Genomic DNA, 15,151 nt, shown 5'->3' on the forward strand with positions numbered 1-15,151 from the left:
ACTTTCTCTATTGCGGACACTAAATCGTGGTCCCGAAGGTGTCCGTAATAGTGTGGGAGTTGACTTTAGTCGTAAAGACTTCCTCGTCACGCAGTCTTTTCTTCTATGAGAGAAGTATTGCGTGACGTTTCAAAGGAATTTCACTGTAGACTAGTGTAGGCGGCTAGCTGGTTTAACACAGGCTTTACCGAAAGCTCTTTGTCCACAACGGACAATAAATGAAAGACGCGCCCAAAAGGTGTGAAATGTTACAGGTACCGTGAATTTTATAATACTGTTGAACTTTGCACAAACAATAGCAAAGCTTTTCGGATGACTCAAACCAGCATTATGGGTTTCTATTTTTTCTCAAGAGAATTTTGCAGATAAACCGCACGTATCGATAACAAAAATATTATTCTTTCAGACGTACGTTACCCTGGCTAATATCTTAATCCTTGAAAAATATTTTTGTATTTACCGTTATCACGGCAATTAGCCAATGAGCATTCGCTAAGTGACAAATATTTGACATTTTTGCAAGGCCAAAAATCTTACTGCCCCCACTCCGCAGGGTTTCTTGTAATCCACCGATAATGGCCTCTAAATCCCCCTCAGACAATATACTAGTATTTTTAATTTTCTATGGACGATATTTCGTTTTCTGTTCGTTCTTTCTTCTGTTGAACTGTTTTTGTTTAAGCAAATAGATGTTCATTTGGGCGCCTTTTCCGCCGAATTTTGTTGCCGCAATTAAATTCTGAAAAGGCGCCCAAATGAACACCCATTTGCTTAAACAAAAAACAGTTCAACAGAAGAAGAAGGGGCCTAATATCGTCCATAGAAAACTGTACTAGTATATGTTGAGGGGGATTTAGAGGCCATTATCGGTGGATTACAAGAAATCTCTGCAGATTTATCTTGCAAAATGTCAAATATTTGTCACTTAAGATGAATACCATTGGCTAATTGCCGTGATAAGTAAATACAAAATATTTTTCAAGGATTAAGATAACAGTTGTAAACGTACGCCTGAAAATATTTTTACAGTCGATACGTGCGGCGACCTGCAAATTTTTCTGAGAAAAAAATAGAAACCCATAATGTTGGTTTGAGTCATCCGAAAAGTTTTCATTGTTTGTGCAAAGTTCAACAGTTATAAAATTCACGGTACCTGCAGAAGGCGCGTCTCTACTGTCTGTTGTGGACAAAGAGCTTTCGCAAGCTTCAAACCAGCTATCGCCTACACCCAGTCTACAGTGAAATTTTTTTGAAACGTCACGCAGTCTTTTCTTCTATGAGAGAAGTATTGCGTGACGTTTCAAAGGAATTTCACTGTAGACTAGTGTAGGCGGCTAGCTGGTTTAACACAGGCTTTACCGAAAGCTCTTTGTCCACAACGGACAATAAATGAAAGACGCGCCCAAAAGGTGTGAAATGTTACAGGTACCGTGAATTTTATAATACTGTTGAACTTTGCACAAACAATAGCAAAGCTTTTCGGATGACTCAAACCAGCATTATGGGTTTCTATTTTTTCTCAAGAGAATTTTGCAGATAAACCGCACGTATCGATAACAAAAATATTATTCTTTCAGACGTACGTTACCCTGGCTAATATCTTAATCCTTGAAAAATATTTTTGTATTTACCGTTATCACGGCAATTAGCCAATGAGCATTCGCTAAGTGACAAATATTTGACATTTTTGCAAGGCCAAAAATCTTACTGCCCCCACTCCGCAGGGTTTCTTGTAATCCACCGATAATGGCCTCTAAATCCCCCTCAGACAATATACTAGTATTTTTAATTTTCTATGGACGATATTTCGTTTTCTGTTCGTTCTTTCTTCTGTTGAACTGTTTTTGTTTAAGCAAATAGATGTTCATTTGGGCGCCTTTTCCGCCGAATTTGAACTTTACGAGGGGTGGAGTGCGGCGATAGGAAAATTCCGCGTTTAATATTTATTCAGAGTGTGAGCTAGTCACTCAAATAATTTTGAGCTATTATCACTGCCAAAGTTAATTATAGCTCTTGCAAGCTCTTTATGACGCATTTTCAATGAGAAAGAAGACAAAAGAGTGTGACAGCGGACTCGTGAAGCTAAAATTCCGAAACTCTTTTGTAATTGCCCGCCCAAGCTTGGAGAAATATCGAACCAACGACCCGCGTTATAATTTGTGAGCGGGCATTGCAACGAACCAAACATTGCTCCGGTCAGTTTAAGTCACGCTGTATTGGAACAATACACAGTTTACGGAGTTTGCCTCTATTTAGCCAATGATGGAAAGTTTTTGAAGACACTTTAGTGACATTTGTTCACCCCCGGGGCAATTTGATCTTTTAACTCCCTCCTTGCGTTTGAAGTATAAACAAGCAAGGGCCGGCCAAGATGGCTTCGCAGAAAGCAAGAGAGGAGCTGGCTCGTCAATCAGGCTTCGAGGACTTGTCGTTCGCTACGAGAAGTTATCGCCCCGAATATTCGTCTTCTCCAGATATACGTGGGACATATAGACGTGAGTATATTCAAGGATTGGTTTAAGAGCTAATAAAATGAGCAATGAGTGAACATTTCTGTAATATTTTCTAATGGCTTCTTGCGTTTTCTTCGCAGCCGAACGAGTGATTCGAACTTCTGAAATAGAACCCACGTTACGAGCTAAACTTGCGTTCACTTCAGGTAACGAATGTTTGATTTATTTGTAGGAATGTTAAGTTTGATTAGATGCAAATTCTCGAGAGCTCCGAACTATGTTTTGATTTATAACTCGTTGAAAACATCAGTTCATGCATTCCTCCACACACATGTACATTTAACCATGTTTAACTTTACTTCTCTGGCTTTCTTTGAAAACTTTCATTAGCTTCACTCTTAAGATCGACGCTTAGCGTATTTTAGTTTCGTTAGCTTGTTGAAGCCGTTTTAGTTTTGTTTGTAAAAATAGATGTTTATGTTTAAATCGATTCATTAAACTAATTTTCTATGTGTTCGTTTATAGGGGGCCGTGACCGCCAAGGTCGGAGTATTCTGACAATTCCTGCCGGAAAAACTGAAGATTTGAGTGTTGACCAGCTGGGAGATACGCTTTCGTATCTAACCCAATCTCCGAGGTATATAAAATTATTAATGCTTCAACCGATCTTTGATCGATCGCTGTAAACTTTATTGATTTTATACTAAAAGTGTAAAGCCTAAATTCTACGAGTTTCAAAGCAGGCTTCCTACATACGTGACATTTTCTTTGCTTCGTTTGAGAGTTCCGTAAACAAAACCACAGAATGCACTAACAATTCTATTTCGAACCTTTCTCATGCCAAACAATGCGTATAGAACACGCAAGGTTAATTGACAAATTTACTTAAATCCCAGCAGATTCGCATTTGGGACAATTTATTAATTATGAAACACAATTCTCGGTGTGAGTCATTTGTATACAAAAGACAAATTTGGTTTGGCGATGCGTAAATCTTGCGCGTTGACAGTTTAGAAAGTGCCTGCGTTAGAGCTGACAGCGTTTATTTATTTTGGATCAAACTCACAGATATGGAAAATTGAAAATTATTTCCAAAACAAACCGAGTTGAAATATTAAACAAGTTTCGATAGTTCTGAAATTGACAACAAATGTTTATTTCCTCATATCTCATGATATTAGTTACGTATGGACCATGTTATTGACCTCTCGGGCGGTTTATTAACATGATCACACAGTAATGTCCAAAAACCCGTTTTTATGCGAGTTTATAAGAATAATTATCATTTGTGTTTACCCAGAGTCTACGCTGCATGAATCATAATTTAAATTCTCTTTAGAGATTTTCTAAATTCACAGCTTTTATTAATTATATGTAATAACCATAGATTTTTCTTCTGGATTGGCTGCCATACTAAAGAACCAATCAATAATTATGGTAGACATAACAAACCTAAGTTTGATTTTTATTTAACAATTTGCTTGTATATATTGCATATGATTCGCATGCCTAACAAAGAAGGGAGGCGTGGCCGTTTACGGGATCATGTCAGGTTGAGCAGTTCTTATCATTTGGACAGATCAAGCCCCAGTTTTGTATTCAACGATAAGTTCGCAAGTTCAAGGTTTCTATTTAAACAATAGAGTGTTTCTGTTAAGTAACTTTTGGCTGATGGTTGCCCTGTGGAAATTTGATGTTCTTTAGAAGCTTTGAGGGCTAATATGCTAGTTATAAGAACATCACATTTCCAAGGGGCAACTATCAGACCGATAATTCAGAGACAAAAACACTCTATCGTTTTTATTGTTCACCAAAAATTTTCTTCCACTTGCCCATTCAAAACTGAGCATCATGAATTTTTTTTTTACATTTTAGTATAAAATACTTAATTGAAAGCCAAAAATTTAACAAGCAAAACAAAACCAGACAAGAAACCCACAAAATGCATGCAGTTAATTTGGTAGGGTTTTTTTTGTCTGTAGGCCCACTTGTTTACAAACATAATTCACAGAGGGCATTATCCATCTGAGCATTTCTCTCAGACGGTCACTATCAGCCCATAGTGCCCTCCGTGGATGAACACTATCACATCATGTGATCAATTTAAACCAATCAGAATCTGAGAAAATTCAGTAGTGAACTATAAGAGCTAATAGTTGGTGAGGGATTGAGTTAACTATCAAAATCAATAGAAACTGACAGCAAGCTACCTAATTGTTTTAGCATAATCCATTGGCTGATCTGTTAAACACAGAACCTCCAGAATTGCTTTATTGATTAGGTTTCGATTAAAAAAAATTCAGTGAAAAACTGAGCGTGTGCTCCAAGAGCCTTCTCTTGCTCAAGCGTCACCTGTGTAGCCGATCAGATTGTGCATCTTACCTATAGTCAGTCACTGGGATATGCAGGGTTTGAAAATAGCCCTCACCCATTCAAGAAGTCAGCCTTGAAATTTGTAAACAGAAAAATTGCTATGCTTCAGAATAATTAGTTGATCTTGTTGAATTGGCCAAATTTATGGAATCCTGCCGGCCACGGATGAGATATCATCCATTGCAGGTAACCGGCCAGCCAACTGGCACTGTGAGAGTTAAGTGTCTTGTCGCAGTCATGGTTGGATGAGATAACTGCACCTCTCACTTATTGTGGTTTTCATTGAAATGCAAACTCTGAAATTTAAAATTCAACTTTTAACTATTGCCTTTTTCGCTGCCGTCAATCATAATTATGGCAGCAGCCAACCAACCATTAAAAAAAACAAATAAAATGGATCAAAATCTTCCGATCATAACTGCGAGATGTGACCTTTTGACCCAGTTGAAGTGAACTTCTGTTTCCCGAGAGGTCCGCTAAGGTGATGGACAGCAGCAAAAGTGTAAACTGTTGGTCGAGGATAATGGATTTCAGAGTTCGCATATCACTGAAAACTGCAATGAGCTGCAAAGTTTTCATTTTGTTTTACTTCTTTGCTTACAATTTTTTCTTACAATTAACAAGAAAAGGAATGCACATGACAATGAGCAAGTACTGTAGAATCCAAATATCAAGCTCAGGACTGAAAGGGTGAAAGTTTATTTTTTGCATTTATAGGGATGGCAGGCAAATTCAGATGTACACTGTTATAATTGACTTAAGAGGCTCCTCTTGGAAATCTGCTAAACCTCTTCTAAGGACATTACAGGTAGGCTGGCATAGCTGTGTATATGAAATAAAAAAGCCCTTATTTCACGAGGGTAGCACTTCATAGTGTTGCGACTAACAAACTGGTGGCCCTCGGATTCCTGATTGAATTGCAATTTAGAATTGTTGGTTTTTGTTGAGGGAGGAAAACCAGAGAACCTGGAGAAAAACCCTCAGAGCAAGGACGAGAATCAACAATAAACTCAACCCACATATGACGCCGAGTATGGGAATCAAACATTGGTACTCTCACCACTGTGCCATCCCTGCTCCCCAAGTATTGCATCATCATCATCATCATCATCATCACTTTGTTTACCCTCGGATTTGAAGAGTAGCTTATACAGCTAATATCTCCGAGCATTTCACAGTAAGCACAATACAACGGGCAAAGACCAGACCACAACACTGGGAACTCCATGCCCTACTCTCTACGATAAGCGTGTGGGTTCTTTTATGTCCCCTGCTGACCATAACAGTGAAGATGCAGGAGACGGGGCCTACGGTTTATCGTCCTTATCCGAGAAGACTAGAATATCTAACCATTTGCAGATGTTATTGCAAAGGCAGCATATTCTCCTCAGAGTGATGGATAAATTGGATGGGGCTGGGTTTCTTCCAGATGGGAAACTTGGTCTCATTTCACCCCAGAGATGAGCTAAAATACTCTTTTTTGTTACATTTTGCAACAAAAATTCAATGCTTTAACATGTTTTGTAGTTTTTTTTAATAGTTTCATGTGTTTTTTTTTATCATAATTGCACTGAAAATTGTTAGTTGTGGTCTAGAAAGGGTACCCTGTATAACAAGTTTACCTTAAAAGGGTAGGAAATGTCACATTTTAGGTCTGAGACAGGTGACATGGCATGGGCATATGTATATATATTTATATATTTTTTTATAGTGATTGAAAATAATGATAAGCTCCAAACAGTACTCAAATATAGACACTAATGCAGAAAAATGAAATTAGAATTTGGAACATTGATGAAGATTTTGCAAAGATTACCTGGCAATTCCTGACGATCAACTGAGGACTTAGTTATTCTTCATTTTTTCGAAAACTTCTTTAATAACAACAGTTGTTACTGGTATAAAAAGGTTTGCATGTTACACACCCAGAATTAACATATTTCAGCTTACATGTGCAATGTGTCACATTGAAAAATAAATAATGACTTTTAATTGTCATTTGAATTTTGTTTGCAGGAGACAATTCCTGACAAGGTACATGAAGTCTATATTATAAAGCCAGATGCATTCTGGGAAAAACGACGCTCAGGAACTGGACTCAAAAAAGAACAATCTAGTGTTGTTTTTGAGGTAACTAAGTTATTATGCAAATGTACCTCCAAGGCTATTATGGGCACCTTTCTATGACACCCATGGTTTTTCATCCCAACTGTGCACTGATCCATACTCTTATATTGTTCTTTGAAACCTCCCTAGACTGCCCAGAGAGGTTCAACTGTATTAACATAACACCCGGGGGGGGGGGGTACTCCCATATGTGGCCTATATAGGTATGTGCCGCCCGATAGGGTATGGTTTTTGAGGTTCTCGGTCCTTAAATAGGGTATCATTTTTGCTCCTTTTGGCAATGTGTTCCCGGTGTGATCCTTAGATAGGGTACCTAAATTCTATTAGCTAAAATAAACGCCCAGCTAAACGAAAAAAAAAAAGGTATCTTAAAACTGAATTTTCTGTTCAGGTATTAGTAAAGCGATTTTATAAAGATTTGTGTCTTGCCGTGCGCGGTTAGCTGTTATTTGGGTGGGCACGGAATGCTTCTGCTCCCCTTGAATAGGGTGTCATTTTTCGGTTTTGGGCCTTAAAAAGGGTATCAATTTTCGCTTTCTTTATCCTTAAATAGGGTCAGGGTTTAAGAACCTTGGCGGCACACCCCTATCCGAAATTTATGGGAGTACCCCCGCCCCCCCGGGGACATAACAGTGCCTAACACCCTTACAACCCTTAAAACTGCCCATCATGAGGACTGGGACTAGCAAGGGTTGTGATATCGATGTGGTATCTTAGTTGTAGGGAATAGCAAAGAACAAACTTATCAGAGTAGCTTTGCTTGGATTTTAGGAATGTTTTCTTTATTTGTGGCTGTTTAATTTTGCTCTGAACAAAGTTATTAGTCCGTTACTAAGTCAACATCACAAGTCAGTTAGTGCCCAGTATCTCAGTAGCATATTTTATCCATTTTGTAATTACTTTCAATACTTATCTGCTGTGTTTTGCAGACAACATTACTGTCATCGTCCAGTAAACTGCATCAGTTTGCTGAAGAAAGTCAACTCACTCAAGAACTTGGTGGCACCTTACCATATGATCACAACAGATGGATTAACACAAGATTGGTAAGCCAAACGATTTGATACTGATGTTCACTAGCATAGAAAATAGCCTCTTTCAGGGGTAAAAAAAAAAGCATGAGGCACGCTTAGATTGGTCCCTTTTAGGGCTTCAATTCAAATTTTCTGACGAACATCCCTGTCCCTTTTATATGTGAGTCCCCCTGCCTCCTTGGGTTGGGGCACAAAAACAAGGTACAAGTGTACAACCTGTAAACCATGTGCAAATTTGTTACGTTGAAAGCACAAAAAAAATTGCTATTGTTAAGCCCCCTCTCAGATAACCCCTTTACCAATAACAGCCACTTTTGATAAGCACCCCCCTACCACCACATAGTTTCTAAGTTGGTAAGCCAAGACAAATTGTGACCAAGAAACAATCATTTCTAGTGTACCCATGTACCATATATTGTATACTGCAAAATTCCAGTTATAAGCCCCCCTGCTTATAGGCCCAACTACCTGGAAACAAAAAAAATACATCCAGTTATAAGTCCCCCCCACAACATAAGCCCCCCCCCCCCTCTGTTGGATGATAATACAGAACAGGGCTAAATTTTGCTTTATTATGACTTTTTAAATTCAAATCTTATTTGATCAACATTGTCGTCGCTGGTTTCGAAATGATGTTTTTTATTCCACTTATAAGCCCCCTCCCCCCCTCCCCAGAAATAAGCCCTTCTGTTTATAAGCCCACCCAAAACCCCTTACAAAGTTGTACAAGCCGAGGGTTTGTATCTGGAATTTTACGGTATTGGTATGTTTGCTAGGTTGTTTAGAAATGTCCAATGCCTAAGCTAAACCATCTCATTACCAAAAAAGGAAATGTTTCTTTCTGTTTTAAGTAAGAACATACCCTTATCATTCCAGGACATTGAGAGACTGTCAGATGAGGCCATCTCCTTGGATGACAAATTTGATGAACTGGAACAAGACCTTGATACCCACCAGCTTGGAAACAACATTACAGACACAGAAGACCTTATACAACAACATGAATCTAAAAGGGGAGTGCTCGACAATGTTGGACATCCACTTATCCAGAGAGGAGAGCACTTGATAAGCTCAATAAAAGCAAATGAGCCCCCTATTCCACCAAGCCAGAATTTTCCAGGGAGTCCTGCCTCCTTGCCGAGTCAAGAGCGACAACAGGTGGAAGGAATCGTTACGCACTTAAAGTTACGGTGTAGTCAGCTGATGGACATGTGGGAGAAGAGATGGAAAGAGTTGATGCAGTGTATGGACCTGCGTGAATTTGAAGCAGGATACCAAAAGGTATATACATGTCAAATCTATCTAATCACTAAACGTTTAAGGTAGCTATCCTTTCTCATCCATGTACATGTATTATCAACCCATAAGAGAATGCAAGTATCAGTCAAATGATGCCACTCAGCCACAGCAAATCTGTAACTTCATGCTTATAATTTCATTTTTTTCATTTCAGGTCATTGACTGGGTCCTTGGGCCAGGAGAATCATATTTATCAACCTCAAAAGATATTGGAGACTCTGTGATTACCTGCGAGATTTTGAGGAAGGAACATGAAGAATTTGAGCTCTCTGCAAGGGTAAGAAAAAAATTCCTCACATATTTTGACAGTTAGCGCCAGCAAACCATACTCAGTTAAATCTAGAGAAAATAGTCTTTGTAAATTAAAAGAGGGTGTTGCATTTAGTATCGAGTGGATGTCGCACTTTGGGTGTGCAGTGCATATTGAACGGTCTGCACTAGACATTGGTCTTAAAAAAACCGGAATGACTAGTTTTTAAAGAAATCTAAAAGATATTACGTTTAATGCCGCCATAAATTTGAAAACGTCACTTTAAGCTTTGAAATAAAGGCCTTTTTTTTCACTTGAAACTTTCCAAACTCGCCATGGCGGTTAATTCCCTTGAATCAACGTGAAGTTAATAATCAACTAAATTTTTTAAAAGAAACACATTGCAAGTGATCACTGTGTAAGATGAATCACTTCGAGCTTGTTCTGTGACTGATTGATTTTTTGTGTTCCTATTATAACAGGAGGTTATTAACCACTTCGCTCAAGTGCGTGAACTGGCCAAGAAGATGCTGCAAGAAAACCACTATGCTTCCAAAGACATTAAAAGCCAAAAGGAATTTCTGGATAGAAGCTGTCGGAGCTTTGCCATGCGCATGAACAGAAGGAGAGATGTCATTCTGACGTCACTGAAGTTTCACAAGAGTGCAGGGGAGGTGAGGGGAGATTTTGGTCGTGCTACTTGCAATCGGTTTATTTTGAGATTATGTTTTAGTTCTGCAAAAGAGCGTGAAAAAGAAACCCCGAAATTTTAAGTTTTCTTTTTATAGTCTGGAGAACAAGCTCTCAAATTGTTCCGGGCAGTATTGTTTTTCTACTGTGAAATTTTACTTGTAAACCCGGCTACTTTTGAAGCTAAAACTCTGCAATTTAGCAAGGCCTAAAATTGATCATAATTGGAGTTTTGATGAAAAATGGCGAAAACATCAGACGGATTCGATATTGGGTTACAGCTTATTCGAGAAAGGTTGTCGGATAAAAGCATAAAAGTGCACGCGGCAAGACCGAAAGGTGGACTGGGTATTCACTTGAAATTTGCACATTGGCCAAGAGGAAATGTACAAGTTTGCATTTTTGCACGTGAAGTTTAATTTTTGTTTTTCTTCTCAGGAGGCCTTTTTCTGTAGCTTTACTTTTTCTGTCGCATGTCTTTGAGTTTTGAAATTCTTCTAAAATTCAGCATGGCTAAAAGTACCTTGTTTCCATATGTTTGAAGAGAAATAAAACGTGCAAATACTCGTTTGTCATGTCGCCATCTTATCAGTATTCTGCACGTGCAATAGCACTGTACTTCTACCCATACCACTTTTCAGTCTGGTTGCGTGCACTTTTGTGCTTTTTTCCGACAACCTTTCTCGAATTAGCTGTATACCAATAAACGTCACTTTTGCATCTAATATCGGTAATATTTTTATATTGGACTAAATTTTGGCGATCCTGTTTCTTTCCTATTCTACGCAGACGCTCGTAGGGGTCCTCAGGCAATGGACAAAAAAACACAAAGATAGATCCCGCAAAAATAAGAACCCGCAAATATTTCTGCTATGCGGTAGTGAGGGTTTGGGCTCTCACGCAGACATGTTTCGGTGGGCGAAGTAAATATGTGAAAACCTTTGAAAACCGCTTGTTTTTCCATTTGTTGCCTCTAAATGCATGGTATCGTCTACTTGTTGACTACCGTTGTATAACTTTTGATGGTTTTCCAAAGCTCACAATCAAACAAAGAGGCAACAATTGCGCGTACACTTTTTGACAGCTTTTTGTTGATTTTCCAGACTGGCTCTGCCAATCAAAGAGCCAACATCTGCAGGTGCAATTTGTCGGCACGTGGTTTCCTCCTAGACTTACTTTTGATTTGCCAGTTAGCGACGAGAGACCAACATAAAGATCGTGCGGCAGCTTTTCTGCGCGCGCAGTGTCGCGCGGAGCTTGACGTCATCGCAATCTCGTCCCCAGAGGCTGCGATCCTTCTGGTCTGCGCCAGGGATCGGGACCTCTGGGCTATTCCTTTTAGTTTTCCGACGCAGGGTGGAAATATGAGACGTCTACAGGCTGTCACTCTTTCTTTGTATTTCAGTGCTCTGTCAATTTGGATGACTTGTTTGAGCTGCTATGTTCTGATTCCGTGCTTATGTACGACTACGAGACCGCAGAAAGCATGCTCAGAACACTAGAGGAGAAGGCTGAAGGTAACTTAGATACAACATGGTTCCCATGGAAACTTACAGGCAGTTCGTATGGTTCGTTTTTATAGGGCTTGATATCCGCCATTTTCTCGAAGGCGAAAAAAAATGGGGTAGGGTACCAGCTGTAGCAAGGTCTCTTATGAATGGCTCGCTACCCTTTGAGAGAACAATAGAGCAAACAACAGGAGCAAAGCCCCTAGCCCCCAAAAAACTTGCAACTTCTACACTGGAAGTCCAGTAGAATTACAAGCTTATGATAGCTGCAACACTACTGAAACACTGTAGATTAAGTGTTGTATTTGTGCAGACTAATTTCAGTATATTTGGCTGCCAGATACCTAACCTGATAAGTAGGGAGGAAGAGCGTGACACTGGCATGACGTTGTTCTTAATAACGCAATACAACACTTAACGTGTTTCTCTTTTTAGCCGTCGCAGTTTCATCTGAAGACACGCTGAGAGATGCGTTAGCCGCGCAGGAACTGATGACTAGTCCGGTCGCCAACTCACGTGGTGATGACGTCACCCCAGACTACAGCAAGGGTGTTGCGCATGTGCGGCTGACGCTGGACGAACTTAGAGAACGGAAGCTGCGCACAGATGAGCTGTGTGATGTGCGCAGAATCAAACTACAGCAACTGCTGCAGCTTAAACAGAGCGAACGAGATGCTGAACAGGTACGAAAAAAATAAGCGAGCGGGAATTGAATAACATAACATAACGTAACGTAACATAACATAACATAACATCAACTTTATTTTGTCTCGAATTTTAGAATAGCTAACAAATATATATACTAGAAATAGCTGACACTAGGTTGCCCCCGAAGTTTCGACGATGTATATCGGTTTTTCTTTGCTGTTCATCCTTTTCTACAATTCAGACATTTGATTGGAAATTAATTTTCTATTTTGGATGATTATTAATTATGATACGGTAAATCATTAAATTACAAGAACGCAACAGCATCTTGACATCATTTTGTCATGTTTTGCTGTGGTGGGGGATCTCAGCTAGACTCAAGCTAGACTTTAGAAAAAGTCCGTCGTCTTTATTAATTTAACACGCCGGGACGGTCGACCTATCGCGACTTGCGTGGCTCGTTTTCGCGACTTCGTCGCTTTGAATGGGCCGCTTTGCGGGCTCGAATCGAACTCACTTCACTGTGGTAAAGTCTTGATCTCAGCGAGGATAAACTTTAGAAACAGCAAAACGTTTTAAAATTACCATTTGATCCGGCCCAATTGTTTTATAAATACATATGGGCTGAGAGCCCGAGCATGAAGAATGACATGAGAATGATCAATCTTTAGAAAGAAAAGGATGTCGAAAGAATTTCTTACCTCTGTCAAAGCAAACGCCTGCCGCGAGTTTTAAATAATCACAATGCATCTCGAGATCTCTTTTGAATTTCTTTTCTTGATGCCGCATATCATCTTCTAAAATTAAAATTTCGTCCGGAAGTGGACCGATCAAGACTTTTGAAGTTTTCTCCAATCAAGTAGTTTGTGCCTGGTAAATCACGGTCAGTTGGACAAAGGCTTTCTTATCGTAAATCACCCTTCATGACAACGATCAACTTTTTAAAAGGAAAGGATACCGAAAGAATTTCTCACCTTTGACAATGAAAACGCTTGACTTTCTAAAAGTCGCTCGCTTCTGGTTTCCGGTTTCGCCTGCCGCGAGTCTTAAACAATTATCTCGAGATCTTTTTTTAAATTTCTTGTAAATCTCGTCCGGAGATAGACTGATCAAGGCTTTTCTCCGTTCAAGTAGTTTGCGCTTGGTAAATCGCGGTTTTGGACTAAGGCTTGCTTATCGTAAATCGCAGACAAATTTGAAGATATGGCTTGATATGTTCGTACGTGTTCCTAGACATATTTCTTCTTCGGCCACTCAGATGTAAAAAATGTGGATTTTCTTACTTCTCTACGAGTTACTTAGTTAATTATCGCGAAGTCTTTTCAACAATTGCATTGCTTTCGGCTTTTAGACATTGTGAAATGAATAGGCCTCGAATAAAACCTCAAATTATCTTTTTCAAAATTCTGCCCAACTGCAATCAACCTTTACAAGCTTCGTTTGTTTACTTGTTGTCATCTGTGCACGTGCTCACGCTTTGGGTTGTCATCATCACCCAGTCATCGTTTACTTGCGTCATCATTGACCAATCACCGTACAGGCAATTTTATCACACCTCCCGATACCCACTTGCGGGCTTTCAACCTTGTCGGCATCGCACAACTCCCGATACCATTTGCGCGCTCACTTTGGTCAAATCGAGAATTTTCCTGGTATATACACCCTTTTAATAAGTCGAGGGGCCATTTTGAATTTTTATTTTTCCGCGAATGACGTCATTAATAAAATATTCAAAATGACACCTCGGCTTATTACAATGGTGGATACTTCATTTTAATACGTCGAGGCGCAGATGAATATTTCATTAACAACGTCATTCGCGGAAAGTTAAATATTCAATATGGTGTCTCGACTTATTAAAATGGTGTATACTATATATATATATATACTCTATATTCGCGCGGATTACAATGATGCCTCCTCGGGTTTTGGCCTCTGGGCCAAAACCCTGCGGGGGCAATTAAGTAGCTTATATCTTCGAGAAGTACACTAAAATAGGTTAAAGGAAATATAAAAATAGGATACGCACTTAAAAAAGAAAAAAATGTACATACAGTATAAGCAAAAAGCGTCTAAACGAAGGTCCCATTGCCCGCCGTATTTTGCCCTCGTAGTAAAATCAGGGGCCCGCTTCTCGAAGGTCCCAAAACGTTTTTGCACTACGAAGCCATGGCACATTCTCCAATGGTATGATCATACAGAACTGTTTATTCACATATTAATATAAACAAAGGCTCTCTTCATGTAAAGTTTCAGGCCTGTACACTTCTCTGTCTTTAAAGATACAGATAACTAAAAATGGCTTTCAGGCCCGAAAAGTTTTCGGGGCTTTCGAGAAACGGGCCCCAGGGCTGGGGTTTTCAAAAGCTGATTAACACTAACCCAGCATTAAAAGTTGATCGAGGGTCTCTTGTATAAAAGTGTTTCTATTGCTTATGTGTCGAAGAGTCTGAGATTAGTCGACCTCAAAACTGGAGGACAGAAAATATGAACAGAAAACCTTACTGAAAAGTTATATGAGGCTTAATCAAAATCACGCTAATCCTGGATTAGATTAATCGCTATTTGAGCAACCCGGCCCTGGTTCAGCGTAATCAAGGCTTTTTTAACAATTGTTGAAGATCCAAGGGAAAGTAAGATCACGTACCCTATTGCTCTACAGTCAACTCCCTCTTTAATGGACACCTTCGGCCACCATTTGGTGTCCGTAATACAGGAAGTCCGTAGTAGCGGGAGTTATTTTTAGTAATTCTTTTTCGCTGGGACTTC

The 15,151-nt window shown here is 39.4% G+C and overlaps 2 protein-coding genes across 2 annotated transcripts in view; both read left to right on the forward strand.

The window, feature by feature from the left end:
* The first annotated feature begins 2,172 nt into the window (after positions 1-2,172).
* LOC144629721 (SEC14 domain and spectrin repeat-containing protein 1-A-like) lies at positions 2,173-9,183 on the forward strand. The gene is made up of 8 exons (XM_078487940.1): positions 2,173-2,495; positions 2,594-2,659; positions 2,979-3,090; positions 5,544-5,634; positions 6,843-6,956; positions 7,883-7,999; positions 8,864-9,016; positions 9,094-9,183. Exons 1-8 carry the CDS (start codon positions 2,372-2,374, stop codon positions 9,181-9,183), a joined length of 867 nt encoding a protein of 288 aa, XP_078344066.1. The 5' UTR covers positions 2,173-2,371.
* Positions 9,118-15,151, forward strand: part of LOC144629484 (obscurin-like) — a 129,655-nt gene continuing 123,621 nt past the window's right edge. Inside the window, 5 exon segments of the mRNA XM_078487697.1 lie at positions 9,118-9,268; positions 9,441-9,563; positions 10,019-10,210; positions 11,632-11,743; positions 12,170-12,417. Of these exon segments, the coding sequence (XP_078343823.1) occupies positions 9,191-9,268; positions 9,441-9,563; positions 10,019-10,210; positions 11,632-11,743; positions 12,170-12,417 (753 nt within the window). The 5' untranslated portion in view covers positions 9,118-9,190.

Source organism: Oculina patagonica, chromosome 11 (assembly GCF_052425735.1).
Source record: "Oculina patagonica isolate OP01 chromosome 11, crgOcupat, whole genome shotgun sequence".
NCBI lineage: Eukaryota > Metazoa > Cnidaria > Anthozoa > Scleractinia > Oculinidae > Oculina > Oculina patagonica.